The 23702-nt window shown below is 40.7% G+C and overlaps 4 protein-coding genes across 12 annotated transcripts in view; 1 reads left to right on the top strand and 3 right to left on the bottom strand.

Annotated features, from left to right (window-relative positions):
• Window positions 1-745: 745 nt before the first annotated feature.
• crybb1l1 (crystallin, beta B1, like 1) lies at window positions 746-3887 on the bottom strand. Its single transcript, XM_087798540.1, has 6 exons — window positions 3454-3887; window positions 3297-3382; window positions 3112-3230; window positions 2912-3044; window positions 2702-2844; window positions 746-1051 (listed from the first exon to the last, which is right to left on the bottom strand). Exons 2-6 carry the CDS (start codon window positions 3378-3380, stop codon window positions 880-882), a joined length of 651 nt encoding a protein of 216 aa, XP_087654666.1. The 5' UTR covers window positions 3381-3382; window positions 3454-3887; the 3' UTR covers window positions 746-879.
• Window positions 3888-4229: 342 nt separating this feature from the next.
• On the top strand, window positions 4230-7369 carry cryba1l1 (crystallin, beta A1, like 1). Its single transcript, XM_087798520.1, has 4 exons — window positions 4230-4545; window positions 5649-5790; window positions 5868-6010; window positions 7222-7369. Exons 1-4 carry the CDS (start codon window positions 4292-4294, stop codon window positions 7367-7369), a joined length of 687 nt encoding a protein of 228 aa, XP_087654646.1. The 5' UTR covers window positions 4230-4291.
• Window positions 7370-8956: 1587 nt separating this feature from the next.
• LOC148072308 (uncharacterized) lies at window positions 8957-17969 on the bottom strand. Of its 4 annotated transcripts, XM_087799107.1 has the most exons (10): window positions 17839-17969; window positions 15322-15465; window positions 14269-15260; window positions 12898-13404; window positions 11783-11998; window positions 11599-11706; window positions 10392-10763; window positions 10212-10319; window positions 9367-9598; window positions 8957-9261 (listed from the first exon to the last, which is right to left on the bottom strand). In XM_087799107.1, the coding sequence occupies exons 2-10, from the start codon at window positions 15422-15424 to the stop codon at window positions 9134-9136; spliced, it is 2766 nt and encodes a 921-aa protein (XP_087655233.1). In that variant the 5' UTR covers window positions 15425-15465; window positions 17839-17969; the 3' UTR covers window positions 8957-9133. The 4 variants fall into 4 exon arrangements, with proteins under 4 accessions (XP_087655233.1, XP_087655230.1, XP_087655231.1 ...); XM_087799104.1 differs by having other exon boundaries at window positions 8957-9598; XM_087799105.1 differs by having other exon boundaries at window positions 8957-9598; window positions 10392-10751.
• Window positions 17970-21787: 3818 nt separating this feature from the next.
• LOC148072307 (catenin delta-1-like) overlaps window positions 21788-23702 on the bottom strand; it is a 28750-nt gene continuing 26835 nt past the window's right edge. For all 6 annotated transcript variants that reach the window (XM_087798436.1, XM_087798432.1, XM_087798437.1 and 3 more), the window contains one exon: window positions 21788-22897. Coding sequence is in view for 5 of the 6 variants with exons in the window: in XM_087798432.1 (XP_087654558.1) it covers window positions 22839-22897 (59 nt within the window). In the remaining variant the exon portion in view is untranslated. The remainder of the gene's footprint in view (window positions 22898-23702) is intronic.

The raw sequence follows: 23702 nt of genomic DNA, 5'->3' as shown, positions 1-23702 counted from the left end.
TAAATTTATTTCAAAGTTTGTACATTTGATTTAGGAAATTGTAAATTTATTTCAAAGTTTTTACATTTGATTTAGGAAATTGTAAATTTATTTCAAAGTTTGTAAATTTGATTAAGGAAATTGTAAATTTATTTCAAAGTTTGTAAATTTGATTTAGGAAATTGTAAATTTATTTCAAAGTATGTTTAAATCGATTCAGAAAATTGTTCATTTGTTAAAAAAGTTTGTAAATTTGATTCAGAAAATTGTAAATGTGTTCCAGAGCTTTTGGAAATTGTATTTTTTTCTTTTTAATTTCCGAATGTATTTATTATTTTTTGCACCTGTGGGCCTCCGTAGATACACCAGTATATTTGTTTTAAAGTGAGTAGAGTCACGTAAAGTCACCAAAGCTAAGATATTTGTTTGTACTTCTCTTGTTGTTTTGGTTCCTGAGCTACTTTGACAAACTGTTAAAACCTAAGAAAACACGACAACCAGCTTAAAATCCATATGTTTCCTTTTTTATTGAAAACGTGGGCAAGAATCTGTACAAATGCGAGGTGCCATGCACTAGAGGAAGAACATGGAAGCAGGTCGGGACTCGTCGCCCACGATGCATCTTACCCTGAGCTGAGAATCTTCTCTGAACAGCAAGAAGGTTGTGAACGTTTCTACATGGAACCCCCAGAAGAGTGAAGCGAGGCACTACGAGAGGGAGGGCGGGAGGAAGAGAAAGATCAAGACGGAGGGATGTGGTCACCTAGGGGGGGGAGGAGGAGCTGGATCCTGGGATCTTCATGGAGGAGAGACGAGGCCTCAGACGTCTCTGCTCTTCTCCTTCTTCCTTTGACCTTCTCCCTCTCCTCCACTCTTTCTCTTTCTCTCCTTCCCTAACTTTCACTTGCTGCTCAGGGTGTAGCATCCTTGCTGGTTCCACTGCATGTCGCGGATGCGTCTCACCGACTGCATCTGAGGGTTGCGGGCGCCGATCTCGTTGAAGTGCTTGTACTCGCCCTTCTCCAGCAGGTACTGGCTGCCGCGGTATCCTGGGAACTGGTATCCCACGAAACTGGTGGAGAAGCAACTGGAGTTACTGCTTCTGCTCGGTTGATATAGTTATACTGTAGTTACAAGGATATACTTGTAGTATTGTCTAGTACTTGACTCTGGTGTTGAGATACTGTAGTTACAAGGATATATGTGTAGTATTATCCAGTACTTGACTCTGGTGTTGTGGAACTGTAGTAACAAGGATATACCTGTAGTATTGTCCAGTACTTGACTCTGGTGTTGTGGAACTGTAGTAACAAGGATATACCTGTAGTATTATCCAGTACTTGACTCTGGTGTTGTGGAACTGTAGTAACAAGGATATACCTGTAGTATTGTTGAGTACTTGACTCTGGTGTTGCTATAGTGTAGTAACAAGTTTATATGTGTAGTATTGTCCAGTACTTGACTCTGGTGTTGTGGAACTGTAGTAACAAGGATATATGTGTAGTATTGTCGAGTACTTGACTCTGGTGTTGTTATAGTGTAGTAACAAGGATATATGTGTAGTATTGTCCAGTACTTGACTCTGATGTTATTATAGTGTAGTAACAAGGATATATGTGTAGTATTGTCCAGTACTTGACTCTGGTGTTGTGATAGTGTGGTAACAAGGATATATTTGTAGTATTGTCGAGTACTTGACTCTGGTGTTGTGGAACTGTAGTAACAAGGATATACTTGTAGTATTGTTGAGTACTTGACTCTGGTGTTGTTATAGTGTAGTAACAAGTTTATATGTGTAGTATTGTCCAGTACTTGACTCTGGTGTTGTTTTAGTGTAGTAACAAGGATATATGTGTAGTATTGTCCAGTACTTGACTCTGGTGTTGTAGTATTTACAGACCACATGACTCTTGATGAAGTCTTAACTACTTTAATTTGTTTTTAAAAACCAAAATATGTCCAAACATCAGCTTTTAAAAGCTGCTGGAGTCACTGTATCCTCTCGTCCTCAGTAATCACCGGATAGCGTATCTAGTTTAGGACGTAATGGCTGCTGCTGGCCGGAAGTTAAATGGCCTTACACAAATGAACAAATGTCATAAATATTTGCCTAGATACAGTACTATTTAACATCAATATTGTGTATATTGCGATATTTTTTTTTACACCATAATGCTAAGGCTAATGCTACTTGGAGTCTTTTTTTCAAAATAAAAAAACCTCTCTCAGAATAATGATAGGTAACTTTGTATTCTGAGGCTCACAGAGTAGTACTGTGTAGTACTGTGCAAAGGTACCACTGCTCCATATGATCCAATACCACATGAACTTTACTACTCACAGTATCCTACAACAAATACTTTGTATATTTGCGATACTTAAATGTATCGATATTTTCTTACAAATGTACTTTTCAAAATGAAAAACTCTCTCTCAGACAGTAACACTCGACAGATATTACATAAATAAATGATCCAGTACCACCTGAACTTTACTACTCACAGTATCCTACAACAAATACTTTGTATATTTGCGATACTTAAATGTATCGATATTTTCTTACAAATGTACTTTTCAAAATGAAAAACTCTCTCTCAGACAGTAACACTCAACATATATTACATAAATAAATGATCCAGTACCACCTGAACTTTACTACTCACAGTATTATAAAACAAATAGGGCAGATATTTAAGCAGATATATCTTCTAGCTTCACTCACGTTCCGCAGCTGACGATGATGCTAGCCACGCGGTCGGTGAAGCCGTAGGCGGACAGACTGGGAACGTCGTCGTCCATGATCTCCATCTTGCGACCCTTGAAGTCTCCGACCTCGTACAGGCAGATCTTGTGCTTCTCCGGGTCCTTCAGAGGCAGAACGTTCAGTCGAGAGAAGGTTTTTTTATAACCGTAAAAGATTTGTTTTTTTTACCATCTTGACCGGCCTGAACGACAGCAGGTAGTCGTTCTTCTGAGAGTTGCTCCAGGAGTCCCAGCGAGGGTACTCGCCCTTCTCCAGGATGTACATCTCGCCGCAGAGGCTCATCTTCTCGTAGCCCACATAGCTGGAGAATCGAAAAAAAATTAACCTTCTCTTTGTTTTTGGAGGCAAACGTTACAGGTTGTACTCACGGTCCGGACTCCACTCTGAGGGAACGGACGCGGTCCATGCCCAGCTCGCAGATGTTCAAGCACTCGTTGGTGATCTCCACCATGCGACCCTGGAAGTTCTCCTGGTCGTACACGGTCATCTGTGCGGGGAAGGGGAGAGTCCGTTTTAGCTTTGAAAATCCACCACGGAATGACGAGTTCCTCACCTTGTACTGGGTGAATCCCGGGTCGGACTTCTTGCTGAAACCCATCCTTCCGTCTGTCTGGGAGGAGCTCTTTGACTTGTCCATCACTTGAAAGAGAGAAAAGAAGTTCTACGTGAAGAGAGAGACTTCTTTAAAACTCAACAACTTCCCGACTCACCTGCTGTGTCACGGTCTACGTGGAGGCTCACTTTGAGAGTGTGTGGGCTCTGAGGAGGACCCTCGCTCTTATACGCTGGCGCCCGCAGGGGGGAGGATTACGGGCGGAGAAAGGAAAGCGCTGAGGCCGGGGTCGGGACACAAAGGAAAAGCCCAGCGTCATCAGGAAAAAGGAACGGTCGCACGCGTCAGACTCGTCCCCGATGTGATCCAAAAACTCTAAGAATGTGTGAATCAAGACCTCGTCTTGGATTAGACCAGTATCAACACCCAGACTGAGGAGCTAAAGATCCCGGTCTAGACCCAAAGTTTGTCCCGGGATTCATGTCAAATGAACAGTTATTGGGATAATGGAGGAGAGAAGTTACACTTGTTTTTTGGGGGAAAGAAAATGTGATTAAATTCATCTGATGCGAGTTTTCGGGGCTTCATTCCTGACCCCCTTCATTTATTCTCATATTCCTGGTCACATCCCGGGTCACACTTCGAACATCCCGACCCTCTAAACACACACACACCTTTTGTGTGGGCGCACACGCCGGACTTGCTGACCACAGCTGAACCTGCCAGAGCCGCCATTGTTCCCCGCCGGGGGGGCCCCCCACGGGGCTCTCAATGGGATCCGCTGAGCTGGACATGTTGCGGGTTTGAAGCGCCCGGGAGCAGGGGCCGCGCTCGCCGGGTCGCCCCATATAAAACCCCAGAGCCAGGTTCTTTCCAAACGTTTCAACGGCCGCACAACGTTTGCCCAAAAAAAGCGACAGTCCAGGTGAAAAAGGTTTATATATTTTCAGGAGAAACAAAGATCTAACGCCTCTCGTCTCCCCTCAAGGACTACCATGAACAGAAGTACCCGGTCCATGATGATGCAGCCGATCGGCACCTCGGGGATGATGATGTGCTTCAAGGTAGAGTCTGTGGCGAGACGAGATTCTTGGGGTCTCACGTGTTTTTTTTTCTTCTGGATTCTCAAGGTGACCGTGTTCGAGCAGGAGCACTTCCAGGGCAAGTCCGTGGAGTTCACCTCCGAGTGCATGAACATCCAGAACTGTGGCCTGGACAAGATCCGCTCCATCAGGGTGGAGAGTGGAGTGTGAGTCTGAGGGGAAGAAAGGGTTTGTCGAGACGAACGGTTTGGAAGTTTATCAGTGACATCGGAATATATTGAATGGTTTCATTTATTATTTATTTATTGACATTTTTTCTCAAGCATTTAATTATTTATTTATTTTGAATTAATAAATCAAATATTTTCTATATTGAAAGGTTTAATTTGCTTCTTGTTTTTTTTTAATAATATTTTCAAAATACTTTTTTTACACATAGAGTTTGATATTCTCACTCCAATAATAACTTTTTTATCTAAATCATTTTTTTAATCTAAATTCAATATTTTCTAATTCGTAGCATTTTAAATTCAATATAAAAATGTCTAGTACCTGACTCTAGTTTTTTTGAGTAATTGACTCTGGTGTTGTGATAGTGTAGTAACAAGTATATATGTGTAGTATTGTCCAGTACTTGACTCTGGTGTTGTAGTATTTACAGACCACATGACTCTTGACGAAGTCGTAACTGCTTTTTAATCGTTTTAAACCAAAATATGTCCAAACATCAGCTTTAAAAGCTGCTGGACTCACTGTATCCTCTTGTCCTCAGTTAACACCAGGATCTTGCGGATCTTTAGGAGGTAATGACTGCTGCCATCTAGTGGCCGGAAGTTTATTTTCTAATTCGTAGCCATATAAATTCAATATATAAATGTTGGTATAATAGAGTCACCAGACAAAACCAAACGAGTACCGAGCTACTGGATCGAACTCCCTGCCAATCATGTGACCACGTAGACGATCACGTGACCACATTCATCATCCAAACTATTATACCAACATTTTTATATTGAATTTAAAATGCTACGAATTAGAAAGTATTGTATTTATAACATTTATTTTTGAAGTATTTGAATCACAATATCAAACTCTATGTGCAAAAAATAAATCATTGAAAATATTGGAATTTATTTGTTCAATTACTTAAATCTTTAATTCATTTATTCCCCAAAAAAGAATAATTTCCATCAAGAAAAAGTGTAAGTTTCAACTTTTGAAGTGTGAATATTCTCGTGACACTGATACACTTTCACAGACTCTGTCGCTGCCGAGTCGTCACTTTTTAAAAACCTGGTCTCGTCTTCAGCTTCGTTGGTTTCGAGCACCACGACTTCCAGGGTCAGCAGTTCATCCTTGAGAAGGGCGAGTACCCCAACTGGGAGTCCTACAGCGGATCCCTGGCCTACCACGTGGAGCGCATCATGTCTCTGCGCCCCATCTTATGCGCCGTGAGTTCTGACCCCCCCACCCCTCTGGGATCCTTGCACCCACTGATCTGATTCTGAACCTGCTCTCGTTGTCCAAGTCTCACCAGAGCAGCCGGATGACCATCTTCGAGAAGGAGAACTTCATGGGTCGCACCGTGGAGATCACCGACGACTACCCGTCTCTCCAGGCCATGGGCTGGATCTCCCCCGAGGTGGGATCCCTGCAAGTCCAGTGCGGCGCGTAAGTTTGACTTCGGTCCAAGAGTCCGAGTAGAAAAACCACGTCCTCGTGGCTCGGACCCGTTGAGATAAGCCGTCGTGATCCTGAGCTATTGTTGCTCCTCCATCGCTGTGTCAGCAGCAGGATTGAGCTCTTGTTGACTTTTACTTTCTGTTTTCACGACACATTCTTGACTAAGATCCTACAGACCTCCTCAGAATGTGCACATGGTTCAGGCGGTTCAGGGGCCACTAGTGAGGTCTTTTCTACTCAGTGAGACAAATTATTTTACTTTTAAGTTTAATATTCACACTTATTTTTAACGTATTTAAGGATCAATTCTTTTTTTCTTGTCCTTATACTAGACCTGGACAAAGTGCAGACAGATTGTATGTATGTGGCCCTCAGGAGGTCAAAGGTCAGGTAGAAACTAACAGTTATATTTTTATTTATTTATTTTTCTCATTACAAGTCTTTAAATGTGATACTATGGTCTTTTTTTTAGTATCTATAGCCCCAGAAAAATATTATAAAAATATATTTGAAGAAAAGTGCTTCTATATCAGATTATATTTAAATAAAAACTCAAATAAATATAAATTAAATAGTTATTTTATTATAATTGATTATATATTACTGCGACTTTTTGTGTTTTAAAAGATAGTTTTTCCCCCTTTTTTTGTGTCATCTGTACAAAAAAAACCAAATTTAAACTCAATTTTCTTTACGGAAGCCTCAAGGTTTGGTAAAAGTTAAAAAAAAAGGGGGAAAAGTTTAATAATAAAATTAAAAACGCGCACATCGACTGAATGCAACCTTTTTTTTTTAATTTGAAACACAACCCTTGTGTTATCTCAGGGTCAAGGTGACCTGAAGGCCTAGAAACAAATGTGTTTGTGGTATCCCTTGTGTCGTCTCTTGAGTCAAGATGAACGACCTCCACCACAGCGTATGTATTAATGAAAGCCAGGGAGGTTGTTGACCTTGACACAGACGCAACACAAGGGATACAACAAACACATTTTTTTCCCCCCCAGGCCTTTGGCCCTGTGATAACGCAAGGGTTAACGACACGCAGTGACAGCAGGTGGCAGTAGCGTCATTGAGCTTCTATACATCACACTTGGCTTGAAGAAGCTACTGCCACAGAGAGTGACTCTTCAAGGTCACCTTTAATGTTCTTGTTACTATCAAATAATACAGAAAGCTGTCACTCACTGTCACCATTCCAGCTTCGTGTGCTACCAGCATCCGGGCTACAGGGGGCAGCAGTACATCGTGGAGTGCGAGAGGCACAGCGGGGAGTACCCCCACTGGAGGACCATCGGCTCCCACAGCCAGAGCCCCCAGATCCAGTCCATCAGACGCATCCAGCACTGAGAGGAGACCCGAGTGTCAGCGATGCTCCACGAAAACCACAACCCAACAACCTGTTCTGTCGCTCCTCCTGTCCTTCTCTTCATCCCTTCTTTCTTGCTGGGCCGACAAACACCAACGAGCTGTGATCAGAGACAGTCTTGCACAGCAACACACACCTAGAGAACACACACACACACACACACAGGTGGAGGAGAAGGGCAGCACCTCAACAAACCGGGACCACCACAGAGAGTCTGAGACTGAGCTCAGATGTGTTTTTGTGTGTGAAAACTCACCTATAGATTCATCATAATAAACCTGTTTTCACTTTTTTCCTGTTTTGTTCTTTAACTATCAAACTACACCTGGATACCATTCAACTTAATCTTCTGCAATAAAGTGACATTAATACACAATTCAATGTTTTTAACTTTCACGTTTTCACGAGGATTAAAAAAGCTTTCTTGGATCTTATATTTTTAATATAAATGTAGTATACTATTTGACTAAGGAACAGAATTTGTGTAAATACAAAAAACGTTTCATTATTTAGTTAAACAGGTAATTATACACCTGAATTGAATAAAAATAAACACTCAAATATAAATTAAAATAGTTATTTTATCATGAATTTTAAGTTAACATTAAAAACACTATCAAATTAATATTAGATGATTAACGGTATAGTTGCTGCTAGCACGGTAGCATTTATAGCTAACACGAGCTTTAAGTAATACAGATTTAGTTGTGTTTTTTTTAATGCCAAATTCAATATAAACAATATAAACGGGGCTTAAAATACAGCATAAAGATTATCTTTATTATAAAACCATCTTAAAATGTTGACTCTTTTTTTAACAAAACCATTTTAGGAAACCTTAGCATTTGATGTTTCGTTGTTAGCACCAAATTAGCACTTTTAGCATACACTACTTAAAGCGCATTTAATGTATTTTATTTATGAATAGATGAATAGTTTTATACAGACCCCATGAGAGTTGCACAACTATAGGAAAAGTATTTTCCTATATTTACTTTTATGGAAAAGTCAATAAAAGGGCTAGCTATCAGCTTACAAGGTTAGCAACCGCCAGCTAACAAGACTAGCAGCTATCAGCTAACAAGGCTAGCAGCATTGAGCTTGATGCTGTTATTGTTAAATGTTTTTATGTTATGAACTTTGAATATTTGTGTTTAAAAATCACAAATATGGATAATACAATTTCAAGGTCATCTTTGAGCACAAATAGAAATAGAAGCTGCAAAAAAATTAGATATAAAAAAATAAAAATATGTCAAGAGATGATGAAAATAGGACAAATGTGAGTTATTTTAATAAATATATTAAAGTAGTTTTCCTCCAAGTAAAAAAAGTAAAAATATTGATAGTGTCCTGATTATCATAACTTCATATATTGAAACAAAGACAAGAAAACTAACAAATATTTTATTTGAAAAACACATTCACTCACATAACATTCAAGGATCCAACTATCCTTGAAAGAAACAAGGAACTTAAAAACTCTAAAATAACAAACGTTATTTAGTAAAAATTTACCATTTTTTTTTAAACAATTGGTAACATGAGCACAAACCTAAAAACTAAAATGTTGTGAAAACATTATGAGAAAACTTACAGATTAGAATAGAGAAGCAGAGAATATTGTCAAACAAACATGAACAAACTTTCACAACGACTTGATGATTTGTCGAGTAAATAAAAGTCTAAAAACTGACTAAAAGAGCTTCATCCATAATAACGGAGCGAAGGTTCAAATCAAACTCTCACATCACATCGATGATCTCGTCCTCGCTCTCCGGCGACTCCCCCCAGTCGATGGTCACCACCTCCGGGCCTGGACTGGACCCACCGACCACATCCACGTGATCCTGACCCACTTCGGAGAGAAAACCTTCAGGGATCAGCGGAAGCACAGGCTTCAGGTCCACGGCGTGAACCAGGGTTCTGTCCTCGCCGCACGCCTCAGAGGATCCCGGGTCCAAACGAACCTTCTTACCTCCAGAACCTTCACTCTTCTTCAACCGGGCTCTTCTCTTTTTTTCTCCCGTCGTCTTCCGTGGACGACTCCTCTTCTTCGGATCGGCTCTCGCGCGTTTATTCCGACTCTTCTTATTCTGGGATGTTAAGATCCCACCAGAAGGTGAGCTGAGAAGATCCTTCACCAGGTCTTTCTCCTCGACCGGTTCTGTCGACACTTGATTCTGGGACTCGAGGACAGGGATCCAGTCCTGTTGAACGATCTCAGGTATTAGACAAAGAACTCATTCATGTGTGTAAACTTGTGGGGGTTACGTTTAATGACATGAAAAAAATGTTTTTTTTTAATTATTTTTATTTTATACAGACTTAATTGAGATAAAAAACATAAAATAACTGATCATTTTATAAGAAAAATCGATAAAGTGCTGTTGAATATCAATTAAGTCATGTGAAAAATAAAATCCATATATTTTGGTTTATCAATTTTTTCTTACACCCCTACAGTACAACCAATCACTTTTGACATGGCAACTTAGTTGTCGAATTTAATATTGGAGATGACTGAGGACGAGAGGATACAGTGACTCCAGATGCTTTTAAAGCTGATGTTTGGACATATTTTGGTTTGAAAACAAATGAAAGCAGTTAAGACTTCGTCAAGAGTCATGTGGTCTGTAAATACTACAACACCAGAGTCAAGTACTGGACAATACTACACGTATATTGTATCGTTGTACTTATTGTATGGTCATATTCTTGCAGGTCATCCCTCTCACCAGATTGTAGGTTCACTAAAATCTCCACAACTTTGCTTATAAACATAATTGAACGACAACAAAGATAAGATGGAAGACGTCTCACTCTTTTCTCTTCTTCCTCTTCTTTACTTCTGACCGTAAACAACTTCTTGCTCGGCTCTTCTGTCCGGTCGTAGCACGACGTCAACCACGTCTCACTTTGGTCAAGACTCTGAAACGACATCACAAAAAATAACCATCACTAAGAAAAGCTTTAAGATTTTTCCCTTAAATTGTGTCGCACCAGCTTCTCCACATCCGAGGGCTTCTTCTTCTTCTTCAGCGGAAGCACAGGCTTCAGGTCCACGGCGTGAACCAGGGTTCTGTCCTCGCCGCACACCTCAGAGGATCCCGGGTCCAAACGAACCTTCTTACCTCCAGAACCTTCACTCTTCTTCGACCGGGCTCTTCTCTTTCCTCCCGTCGTCTTCCGTGGACGACTCCTCTTCTTCGGATCGGCTCTCGCGCGTCTATTGCGACTCTGTGTCTTCTGGGATGTTAAGATCCCACCAGAAGGTGAGCTGAGAAGATCCTTCACCTGGTCTTTCTCCTCGACCGGTTCTGTCGACACTTGATTCTGGGACTCGAGGACAGGGATCCAGTCCTGTTGAACGATCTCAAGTATTAGACAAAGAACTCATTCATGGGGTTACATGTTGACCAGTTGATTTTGACTTGTTTAATTGAACAACTTTTATATCAATTTACTAACTCAACATTGCATTAAATCCAATCCCCGTCATCAACCCTCTCAGTAACGGTGACCTGAACATCCACCGTAATGCTTTGCCGCCCAGCCAACTAGGGCTGTAGCGATACACTTAATATGTATTCGGCTCAAGCTATATTTTCTCGAGACATGTATGTAATTTTCTCAACGATCATTTTCTTGTCCTCGTCATCAACGGGATCGTGTAGGATTTAATTGCTCCTTTAGCTGCGGAGGAAGTAATGACTGCTGCCATCTAAAGGTTGGAAGTTTAATTGCAAAACAAAAATGAATAAAATATTACATAATTGTATCGTGAAAAAAATGTTGTTTTTTTTATGTCACTTTTGACATGGCAACGTAGACGATTTTAATATTTAATTTAATATTGGAGATGACTGAGGACAAGAGGATACAGTGACTCCAGCAGCTTTTAAAGCTGATGTTTGGACATATTTTGGTTTGAAAACAAATGAAAGCAGTTACAACTTCGTCAAGAGTCATGTGGTCTGTAAATACTACAACACCAGAGTCAAGTACTGGACAATACTGCAAATATATTGTATCTTTGTCGCTGTATCATTTATACGAATTGTATGTTCCGATTCTTGACAATTCATACACTTAAAAATATAGAATTTTCAATATCTCTCTCACCATATTGTAGGTTCACTCAAATCTCCACAACTTTGCTTATAAACATAATTTAACGACAACAAAGATAAGATCAAAGACGTCTCACTCTCTTTTCTGCTTCCTCTTCTTTACTTCTGATCGTAAACAACTTCTTGCTCGGTTCTTCTGTCCGGTCGAAGCACGACGTCAACCACGTCTCACTTTGGTCAAGACTCTGAAACGACATCACAAAAAATAACCATCACTAAGAAAAGCTTAAGAAAAGATTTTCCCCTTAAATTGTGTCGCACCAGCTTCTCCTCATCCGAGGGCTTCTTCTTCTTCTTCTTCGATCTTCCTGCTCTCCCGGGACGTTCCAGGGACAGTTGACCGTTCGGTGCCAGTTTAGTCGGGCGTTTACGTCGAGGAGGCTCGTTCAACGTGGAACGCTTTCGCGGCTGGTTTTGTTTGTGAAGCTTTTGTTGTGATGTTTTTTGAAAGTAGGTCACAGTGAAGTTATGATCGTCCTGCCGAGAAAAAAAATGGATTTGTTTTTTTTAAATCAAACCTATTAAAGATCAGGAGCCTGAACGTCCGTTGGGTTTAAAAATAATGTGAATAATTAACGAAGGTACTAATAAGTATTTTGTTTTATTTAATCCTGTTATCTCCCTTGTTTAAGATGTGGACGAAAACAAGCTCAAAATAAAACAAAGTTAAGTTGAAGTTTAAAAAATACATCTTAGCAAACGCTGACAGAACTGCTTATTGTTGGAGTAAACATAGGTCTCTGTATCGAACATTAGATCTTTGGAGGCACCGACCGACATTCTTGTATTGAGTATCAAAATATGCTTCTTCTTTCTGTGCCAAGTTTCAATACCCAGAAGAAAAATAATATGGTCAAGAGTAAATAATGCTGCCAGTTAACAGACGGGTTCACTTGCACAGATCCATATATCATAGGGATGGTACCGGTGTTGGTAATGTTCATCCGCGCAGCATCCCCATGATATATAGATCTACCGAGCCAGCTCGACTACCGTGAAATGCAAAATGAAGTTCAAGTTCAGAGAGTTCAAAATGGTAAACATTCAGCTCAGGTCACATGTTGAAGCTCGTAAAAGTGCACGGATGAATTTAAGAGCAGAAAGTTGCTCCGTGGTTTGACCGCATCTAGTCATTCTTCATTCGAGCAGCCTTTTTTTTTTTAAAGTCGCCACAACTGGACTCAACTTCATCTGAGAGTGTTGTTTACAGATATCAACGGGTTAATGTATCTAATGTTAAAGTAGCTTTAAGTTGACGAACGATCAATGTGAAGATAACTTGTTGTGTAGCTTTATTTTAGAAGTTTCATAGAGAAAATGTATATATATTTACTTCTATAGCTGCTGGATATTTTGGGAAAAATGAAGCGTCTTACCTTCAATAACAGACTGTTAGCAAACATGGATTCCAGCGTCTGCAGCCTCACGACCGGCATCATCGACAGCTTCTCGTCTTCCCACCACTTCTTCTCACGTGTTGGGTCGTTGCTAATTTGAGGGTCCGGTTGAGGATCTTGTGTTTCTCTCTCCCCATCGCGGATTTCATCCTCCCCGGTCGTTAAATCGTGTTGATCGCAGGTCTGGAGGAGGTTTTCCAAGAGGTCGACGAGATCTTCTTGTCCCTGAGGCAGCTCCACCGCCGAGATGTTGTTTCCAGCGTCTCTCTCCACGGCGGACGAGAGGTCCAGGCCGAGGTATTCTCCGAAAGGATAGCTCGCGGCGTTGATGCTGCCGTTCGACCGGAGAGGATCCGGTCGATCCAGACGCAACACGCCGTCCTCCAGGAGATGCTCCTCAGGAGGAGGCAGGGAGGTGGTGTGGAGGAGAGCCTCGGCAGGTTCAGAGAAGGTGGAGCATTGACGAAGGAGGAGGGAGATGTTGGTCTGCATCAATGAAGGAGGAAAGTCAGTTCAATACATTTCAAAGGTAAAAATCATTGTGATTTTTTTGATGGAACACTGGAAGTTTATCAGCGTCATCAGAAAATAGAACATTTCAAATGTTTACACAAAATGTAGTTGTTTTCTTAACAATTTAATAATTTTTTGGAATATTTTCCATTTTGTAAGGTTTAATTCGTTTTTGAATATTTTAATTAAAAAAATACACATTATATGTTGGTTAAAATAATATAATAATAATATGATTTTTATTTTTTTTATTTATAGCCTTTTAAATTCAATATAATATGTTGGTATAGTAGTTCAACATCACATGATTGTCTACTTGTCGCATGATTGGCTGAGAGTTCAACCCAACTTTTAGTATTGTCTGGTGTCACCAACATAATCATACTGAATGTAAAGGCCACAATTAAAATATTGGAATTAGTAGTTTTGATAATGTTTAAATTATATATTAAAAAAAAATTCAAATATTCAATTAGTACCGAGATGTTTGATCGAACTTTCAGCCTATCATGGGACATGCTGAAGATCACATGACTGTTCTAAGCCTTCATTAATTTTGAAAACATTTCTTACATTTTTACAATAACTATTATTCAATATTCAGTTATTCAAATTAATTATTCTAAAAACGCAATTAAACCGTTATAAAAAATATTGAATATTATTTTGCTTAAACATTTCAATAAAATAATTGTTAACGTTAAATTCAACCTTAATATTCTGAGGACAATGATCTACTTCCATAGAACATCTCAACTAAAACAACTTGGGTTTGATTTTCTGAAGCAGTCATGTGACTTCTGGTCATGTGACTTCCTGTCACATGATCAGTCTCACCTTCTGGGGCGACCCTCTCCGTCCCTTCCTCGACCTCTCATAGACCAGCCGAATGCTTCCGTCGTTGTCGAAATCCCAGACCTTCTGGAGGCTCCTCTCCCTCTTCCGACCCGGTTCCGTGACATTGAGGCGCTCGCGAGTGACGGGGTGCCTCCCCGCGGACCCTCCTCCCTTCCCTCTGGAGCCCCCCCTCAAGCCCCACCTGTGTCGAAACCTCAGGTGTTGCCGAGTCCCCCGTACGTTCTGCACGTCCACCGTCTGGGTCAGAACTCCGAGAGCCTCCACTTTTTTGGGCCGGCGGCCTCTTCCCACGTACGTCACGTTCCCCGTCTGGCGCCGCCTCTTACCGCCTCGCCCTCGCCCTCGGACCGTCTCCGGCTTCAGGAAGCAGTTGATGAATCCGGGAATGTTGTCCTGGAACTGCACGACCTGAGCGTCGCCCCATTCTGGACCTGCTGCTGCTGCGGGAGTGGAACACGACGGAGGTCCAGCTCTCTCTGGGGTCTGATAAAGGTTATATGAGGAGGCGTCGCATCCGGTGGCGCCGGAATCATCCGGAGCAGACGGGGATTTGACGTCGTCTTGAGTGCAGATGAAGGGGAGAGGAACGTAGGGGAGCGACTGAACCACCGCGTCCTCAGTCTGCGTCCACGAGTCCTTCTTGCTCGTGGAGTCGCTCCCGATCCCCTCGTCTTCGACCGGGTCCCCCGCGTCCGTCTGGACCCCGACGTCGGTTTTATGGGAGTCGCTCTCGTCCCCGACCTCCACCAGGCCGTCGATGCCCATCCTTCTGGCCGCGGACAAGACCTGCTGCTTCTCCAGGTCGCCCTCCCCGGTGGTCCTGCCCGTGTACAGCAGCTGGACGAGGCGCAGCAGCGTGGAGGCGCTGAAGCTGCCGAGCTCCAGGACATAACTCGGACGGCGAGGACAAGGGATGAGCCAGTTGGAGCAGAGGCTGGAGAGGACGAGGCTGTGAGCCGGCACCATGATACCTGGAGGAGGACGAGAAGAGGGTGAAGAGAGAGAGAGAAGGAAACCATGGTGGATTCGTACCTTCTGCCTTCAGCAAGGTGTCGCAGAACTGACTGCACCGCTGCTGCCGCTGCAGCTCCGACAGGATGGAAGCTTCACGACCGGGTTTCCGAAAACACCACATGTCTCCATCAAGTCCGAAGACGTGTTGAAAACCAACGACACCTAAAGTGGATGAACACGGTTGGAACCATGGAGACATTCATTCATTCATTCATTGACAACCGCTTTATCCCGAGGTCGGGGTCGCAGGGAGACTGGAGTCTATCCCAGTATCATAGGGCGAGAGGCAGGGGATACCCTGGACAGGATGCCAGTCTGTCGCAGGGCACACAAAGACAGACAATCATTCACACACACACTCATATCTATGGACCGATTTCCCAAAGTTCTCAATCAACCTCTGTATGTTTTTGGACTGTGGGAGGAAACCGGAGTGTCCGGAGTAAACCCACGCAACACGGGGAGAACATACAAACTCCACACAGAAAGGTTGCCTCGGCCTGGAATCTAACCAGCAACCTTCTTGTTGTGAGGCGACCTCGAGCGCCTTTCTAGACCAGGGTCACAAAGCGCTTGAAAAATCAAAAGCGATCAACGTTTAAAAATTCCTACAAATTTTAAAACTCTCAAAGGCCAAGACATAAGACACTGGAGTCCCAGAAGGTTAGGAAAAAGCCTGAACAAATAAAAAGGTCTTAAGATGCTTCTTGAAGGAGTCAGTAAACTCCGTCAAACGTAGAGGGAGTAGAAAGGGAGAGGTTCTCCATATTGGTAACCCAGGGGCCAATAACATCAAACACTTTAATAAAGAGCCTACACGGAAGGATGTCAGACGAGCAAGAGGAGGGTTTTATCTTGTTCACCAGTGCCGAAATATCAGCCAGAGTCACAGTGTTAAAGGAGGACCACAGGCTGGAGACGACCTTAAGCGATTAACTGAGGATGAGAGATGAATCTGGAAAAATAATACTGTTGGTTGTATGCAATTAAACAGGTATATCTAATATATTTACTGGGATAATAATAATAATTAACAACAATAATTTTAATAATCTAGGTACGTATGAATCATTTATATGGATATATTACTAGTATATGCATACTTTTTTATACTTAATCAAGTTTTATTGTGTAATCGAGGTAATATGAGACTATATGTTTATATATATAAATATATATATACTATTGCTATATAAATATATTGGGCAAGAAATAAATATTTGGCAAAAATGCTTTTACTTATTCAAACTACTTTATTTTAACTACAGTGTGGTATTTTTTCCTTTTTAGCTTTATTTATTTTGTTTATTTCTTGTCCAAGTAAAAATAATTACACAAGTTGTACATTTTCTCCAAAATAAATTTATATTTCACTTAAAAAAAAAAAAAATTCACTGCTTGTCTGGTCGTTTTATTTCATCATTATTGTAATTGTCATTATATGAATACATTTCTTTATAATGTTCAAATATGTATCGTAGTTTCAAGTATATATCATTCTTAAAGTAAATACTTTGGGTAAATTGCATGACATTTATTGTCAATATTGTAAAAACAAGACAGGAACTATTGTGGTGTGAATGCATTAGAAAAAAAGAAGTAATTAGATCAAATAAAACAAGTGACTTGTACGTAAGTTAATAAAGCCAGTGACAGACATTTCCTTTACATATTTATAAATATTATCTTTTGAAACAGTCACTTGTGAATTATGACACAGGAAACTCGTCTGACAATAAAATGCAGAAGTTAAAGTAATTTACCGCAAACAAAAATGGAAATTAACCAAGATCGGGTTGAGAACTTGTATAAAGAGGATGTGGTTCAAAGTCACAGACACAACATAGAATCTTCTGCAGCATTTTTAAAAACTTGCAACGCATTGAGATAAAGTTATCAAAGTACTTTAGTAATGTCGATATTTCTCTCACACTTCAGGATGAAATTAGATTTTAGTTAGATTTCTTAAGTTAAAAAACAACACAATTATTTCTTCACTTTAGTTTTCCTCACACACTGCTTGCTTTATATACATGACAACACAACACATTTAGACCCAAACCTTCTTACAGTGAAGCACTAACCATTAACTAACTAGCAGCTGGGAGGAGTCCCCAGGACACACCTAGGAACTTCATTAATACATTTAATTTATTCTCTTCTTGAGTAAACGTGTCCGGGTTAATATGACAATTACTCGGCGGCAGATACATTAATAATAAATCAAAACACATGACTCGATAGCTCAACAGTAAATAGTAAAATTAATTATTAAAATCTATATTTTTGTTTTAATTGTGTTGCCACGTTTTCGACAAGATGACGTCATGATGCTAGCATGCTAACGAGAACTAGCCAACTTGCTCCGTATAAACCCGAACTCAGAGGTAATAAATAAACACAAACACGTGTTAGTAACGAGTGACATCACACTTTAAAATGTGTAAAACACTTTTTCTCAACTGTAAACAATGTATACCATATTTTATTTCAAACTTAATTAAGTATAATCGCAGACAGGTGACGAAAACTTACCGTTTTTGATTGACAGCAGTTTAGTAGTTCACGTTCGGGTTTTTTTTTTCCTCTAAATGCTGGTTTTAAATCAACATTTATTACAATTTCTCAGGTTGTTTTTAAAAATAATCGAAAGTTCGGCTCAAGTTCGGTACTTGACGCGCCAACGCGTAGAGGGTGCAGTTCAACTCCTGACCAGCAGGGTGAGGGTACAGTACGATCAAAGATTAGTCAACACCTGCAATAATACAAGATAGTCATCTCCTCGAGCTTTAAGTTAAAAAAAAAAATCGACCTTTCGGGTTAAAATGAAATAAACTGGTTTATTCCAAACGTTCCAGATGCCGTTTATGTTCAATAGGGATATAAATTAGTATTCAATAAATTAGTAAAAGAAAACAAACACACGTTTTTACTGTGATCGATATCACGTGTGTGGTCGGGGACGATTTCCGTTTGTTCACAGTGTGTAATTATTTCAATTGTAAAATAAAAACAATTTTACGATTTGATTTTTAAATTAATTAAAAAAATTAAACTTTTGACAATTTTATATTAAAATAAATAAATCAATACAACCTCATTGCTTTTTCCTGTGTGCGTTTTATTTATCATAATAGAAAAAATACAAGAAAAATAAACAATACCCGTAAAAACGCTGTTAAAAGTTCACTAAAAACTATTTTAGACAATGTTCTCTCGATATATTAACTGTCATTACTTACGACTTATGGCCCAACATGGATGTTTTCTGTGAGTTCAGGTGTACATTGGTTTCATCCAGGAGGTCATAAGGTCAAGATCACAATGACTCCGTCTTACAACGGACAAGCAAGACCACGGCGGGGACGAGACCCTCGACAACAAACAGTCGTCATCTCAAGACAAAGTATCGTTGCCCGGCAACGGATCCGGGCCAGACGCCTTCGGGCGGTCCAGGGGAGCCGGTCTGGGCCAGCGCTCGTTGAACTTGACGAAGAAAAGGGGGTCTTTGAAGGGTCCGCCGTAGATGATGGCCTGCATCAGGTAGACCAGAGCCACCACCATGAAGCTGATGAGGAAGAAGGGGATGAAGGGTCTCAGGTGGTGCCAGGCGACGCTCAACCCGTACCCCAGGCCGCCCAGACCCGTCTGCTTCCCCGTGTGCGAGGGGCACCGGGACGAGTCCGGCGCCGGAGTCTCGTGGTGAGCGGGAGGATCCTCAACAGAAGCCATTACGGACGACAAGATCCACTTCCTGTTCCATAGAGGTCCAAAAATCCACAGACGATCGATCCAGTAGGACTGATCCGGCTCCGGACGTCCAGCTGCGATCAGTCGGTGCTGAACGTTGCTGCTTCCATTCGAGCGCTTCGGTAAATGACTAACAGCAGGGCGCCGTAAATAGACCCTGAAGGCCGGTGAAGAATCTGCTGGGGTGGAGGGGGGGTCTCAGGTTTCCGGGACGGGGGGGACACCAGCTGCACAGGTTACACGACAACACACTCGGTTCTAGTGATGACACAACTCTGAGGCATCTGTCACCGTCGAGAAAGTAATGGAAGCGGAATGTCTGGCACTTGTTTTTAAACACTCGAGAGATTTGACGCCGTGATGCGCCAAATCTCTCGAGCGCTCAATTCTTTGCTCGCGTCGCAGACGGATTTATTTAGGACGGTCGACGTTTATTTTTCTTCTTCACGAGGGGTTAAGAAAATATTGATACACTTAAATATACTGTATAGTCAACTGTATTGATAATTTTTTGGCTTTCAAATCATTTTATTTCTTATCATAGTTAATAAAAAAGATACTTTTAAAACAATTAAGATGAAAATATTCACTGCTTTTGTTAATTTGTGTGTTGCAATTTAACTTCTGATCACTAGATGGCAGCAGTCATTACATCCTTCGCAGCTAAAGGAACATGTAATCCAGGAGATTCCAGCAATGACTAAGGACGAGAGGATACATTGGACTTCAGCAGCTTTTAAAGCTGATGTTTGGACATATTTTGGTTTGAAAACAAATGAAAGCAGTTACGACTTCGTCAAGAGTCAGGACTGAGGACGAGAGGATACAGTGAGTTCAGCAGCTTTTAAAGGTGATGTTTGGAAATATTTTGGTTTGAAAACAAATGAAATCAGTTAAGACTTCGTCAAGAGTCATGTGGTCTGTAAATTCTGCAACACCAGAGTCAAGTACTCGACAATACTACACATTTGTTGTATGTATCCTGGCAATGACTGAGGACGAGAGGATACAATAAACTCCAGCAGATTTTAAAGCTGATGTTTGGAAATATTTTGGTTTGAAAACAAATGAAATCAGTTACGACTCCGTCAAGAGTCATGTGGTCTGTAAATTCTGCAACACCAGAGTCAAGTACTTGACAATACTACACATATGTACTTGTTACCACAGTATCGCAACATTATTTTTGCCTCTGTATCGTGATACGTGTTGCGTCATCAGATACAAACAACTACTTTCCATATTAGGAACTAAAGGCTGGGGTTAAAAAAAAACATGACGATCTTTTCTGCCCTGATCTGCGTTACATCGTATAGGTCCGATCTCTCCTCGACAATAGCCTGAGTTGCCGACGCAGTACTTGTCCCGTCACATTTGTTAACAGAACCCAGGTATGAAATCTCTCTCAAACCAGCCTCTTCTAGAGAGGATTTCTCCAGAGCTGGTGTAGAACTAAAATCACCATTCGGTCAACTGCTGCAACCATTACCAAAAGTCATCTTTCATCTCAGATTTGTTTAAGTTCCTTTCATTCATGCGTTTGTGTCCAAAGAGAGTACGAAATAATAAAACATTCTCAAGAGGCATCTTGAATCTGTACTCAAGGCCATGAATTATAGTTTAAAACCGTTACGTTTTAGCATCTTCTTGCAAACAAACACATCCCATAAGCATCTCATTTCTTGCAAATGCTTAAGAAAGAGTTTCTCAGTGGAAATGTTAAAAAGAGAAATCACAGTTTCATCCTGAAGTCACCATCAGTCAGGAGCATTGACATTAACAAGTCAGGTTTTCCTTCGTTACCCAACGATGTGTCACAATAAAGTTGCCAAATACAACCTTCAGCTTTAGGGGGAACTGAAAGAGCGACAGCTGGAGTGAAGTAAGTACTCTGTGTTTCCCAGACACAAAATTCCAGCGGTTAAAAGCAGGTCTATGCGAGATTGAACGCATTTGTTCTTTGGCTCCCCCTGCTGTAAGGACAATGAACTGCTTTGACCTGAAATCAAGAGTTCCAGGCTCAGCTTTAAGTTTACAAAAGCAATTAGACTTGAAGGTTGTTTTACTTTCCTTCTACAGGCATTAACGGACAATACTGAAATGAATGGCAACAAACGCAACAGCCGTCTCCAATCCACTGTCGCAAATAGTGGTTTTCTCGCTTAAACGAGTAACTAGCATTGAAAAATTGTAATTTGAGCTTTCTTGGAATAAAATGACAAGTTAAAACTTCCGAGACGGATTTAAACGTCTTTCTTAACATCACATTAAAAGGACAACTTTGGTTTTTGGAAGAAGTTTGTGAGGCGAGTGTGTCTTTGAAGTGGTCAAAGGACCAAAGAAAGTGGTTCCCAGTTACCAGAGAAGGATGGAATTTCTGGAAATGTGTCAAATGGGGAAGAAGATCAACAGGTTGAAGGACAAAAATGTAAAAGAAAGTCCTATCAGGGGATCCTTAAAGTACACAAGCTTGCCGTCAGAAACACGTCAGAATCATACGACAATCGTCTCGGTGTTTACAGAGAGCAACACAATCCGTCACTTAGCAGCTCGGCTCTCGTCACGTTTCTTCCCGAACCACACGCTCAGAGGTCGACGGTTGAAAAGTAAAAACAGTCGGTGTCAAGAGAGGCGGGAATGTTAACAACATCTTCATCATCGGGATCCAGTTCCCGCCGCATCCTTTAATTAGACACGTTTACTCATGCGACACTCAATCACGTCAGGAATCTGCTCTAAGAAAAGATCTTTATTTATAAAAAAAAACAGTTTCACCAGTTACATACTTTGCTGAAAAAACATCAGAGCCAAGGCAGGTATGAACGGTACATCGGAATCGGCGACTTACAAACTAATGTGTGTGGAGAAGTGAAATATAAAAAAGAGGAAAAAAGTAAAACAAGGTTAAAAACCGTCTAAACAATGCAACTCCCGCTCCCACACCCGAGGAAATTAAAAAGGTAAAAATACAAATAAAGTCGCGGTGAAATAAAATAAAAAGTACAAAAAAGGAAAAAAGAAATGGACTTCAATGTGCCTTCTGTCCTTCTATCAAAGGTTCCTTCTTGAATCACCAGCTTTGGTTTAAAGTTTCAGCCTCAGTGGTTTGAAGAAGCCGTACCAAGTTCAGTCCAGGTGAGCGAAGAGGCAGATGGAAAAATACGAGTGAAGTAAAAAAAAAAAAAGAATTAAAAAAGTGGTAAAGTCTGGTCCACACACGTTAAAAACCACTCAGGTCCATATCAATTTTCCACACACACACACACGCACAGGTTCACTGTATGACAAATATACACACACCTGCTCGTTTCTGGTCGACAGTTCAGAGAGAAAATAAATCTAGACATGAAAATAACTCGTATAAACAACATCTCCATCTCGTCTCCACCTCCCGACTTAAATTAAAGAGCCTTCGCTAGCGTCCCATTCTCTCTTGTATATATACAGTTTATATATATATATATATATATTCACGTGTCCAACCGACAAGCTCACGGTTAAGATGCAGCGGTAATGTCAACATCACTGGAGTAAAAAGGAATTAAATGATTGTCTAAAAGTGTGATTGCCTTTACAGAGTAATTATAATTTAGGAAAAAAATTAAAACAGAATATGTCAGCTGCTACAACACACTTGTTTAGAGAGAGAGAGAGAGAGAGAATAAAAATGTCGTCTGTAACACAATCACGTTTTTTTCTTTGGATGCCGAACCCCTCGTCTTCCACGTGTGGTCGTGGGTTGAGGAAGGGGGCGCTAGAGAGTCAGTGCATCGGGTGGACTCTCCTCAGTAGCAGTGGTAGGGCAGGGACGGCCCGGCCTGGGTGATGCACACGATCAGTTTTTCTGCGAGGAGAGGGGGAAGAAAAAGGAAATTAAAGGTGACGGAAAACAAGAGCTCGTCACGAGGAAGTGGCACAAAGACACACACACACACACACACACACAGCTGTATCAGTATGGCTTCTATTTAGAAGTGACGACATCCTGCCGTATCATTACGACCACATGATTATGAAGTCAGCGTCAGAGTGCGGCTTCTGCTATTCTTTTGTTTGTGAGAACCGACTGTATTTATGTGGCCCTCATGAAGTTAAATATTGATCCTACTAACGTTATTATTATAGCTTTTTTTCTGTTGGTATAATGGTGTCTCCAGACAATACCAACAGAGTGACTATGTTGAACTCTCAGCCAATCACGGGAGGAATAGACGATCACGTGACGACGTAGAAGCTCCGACGTGTCACTTCTTCATTAACAGCAGGATTTCTGCCGTTAGAAACCGATGTTTTATCTTTTAAAGTGGATTCAGATGTTAGAACGAGAAGCTCGGTGCTCGATTGGACTAGTCTGGTAATAAAGCACTATTACAAGAACATTTTTATATCTTATCTAAAAGGCTACCAAGTAAAAAACATTGAATGAAATACCTTCTTTTTTTAGAATTGCTGGAATAAGAATAGTAAACTATGAGTAAAAAAAAATCCCTCCTTTTAAAACTATACAATATTTTTAATTAAAAAATATTCAATGCTTTAATTACCCACAACATTATTTTTTAAAATAATAACAATTAATAGTTAAACAATTAAATGTTAAATTCAATAATTCAATATTCTGATGACACTGATATACTTCTATTTTATAC

The sequence above is a fragment of the Callionymus lyra genome, chromosome 9, assembly GCF_982586985.1.
Source record: "Callionymus lyra chromosome 9, fCalLyr1.hap1.1, whole genome shotgun sequence".
Classification (NCBI taxonomy): Eukaryota; Metazoa; Chordata; class Actinopteri; order Syngnathiformes; family Callionymidae; genus Callionymus; species Callionymus lyra.
Note: the sequence above shows the minus strand (reverse complement) of the source record. Positions and strands in the feature narration are given on the sequence as shown.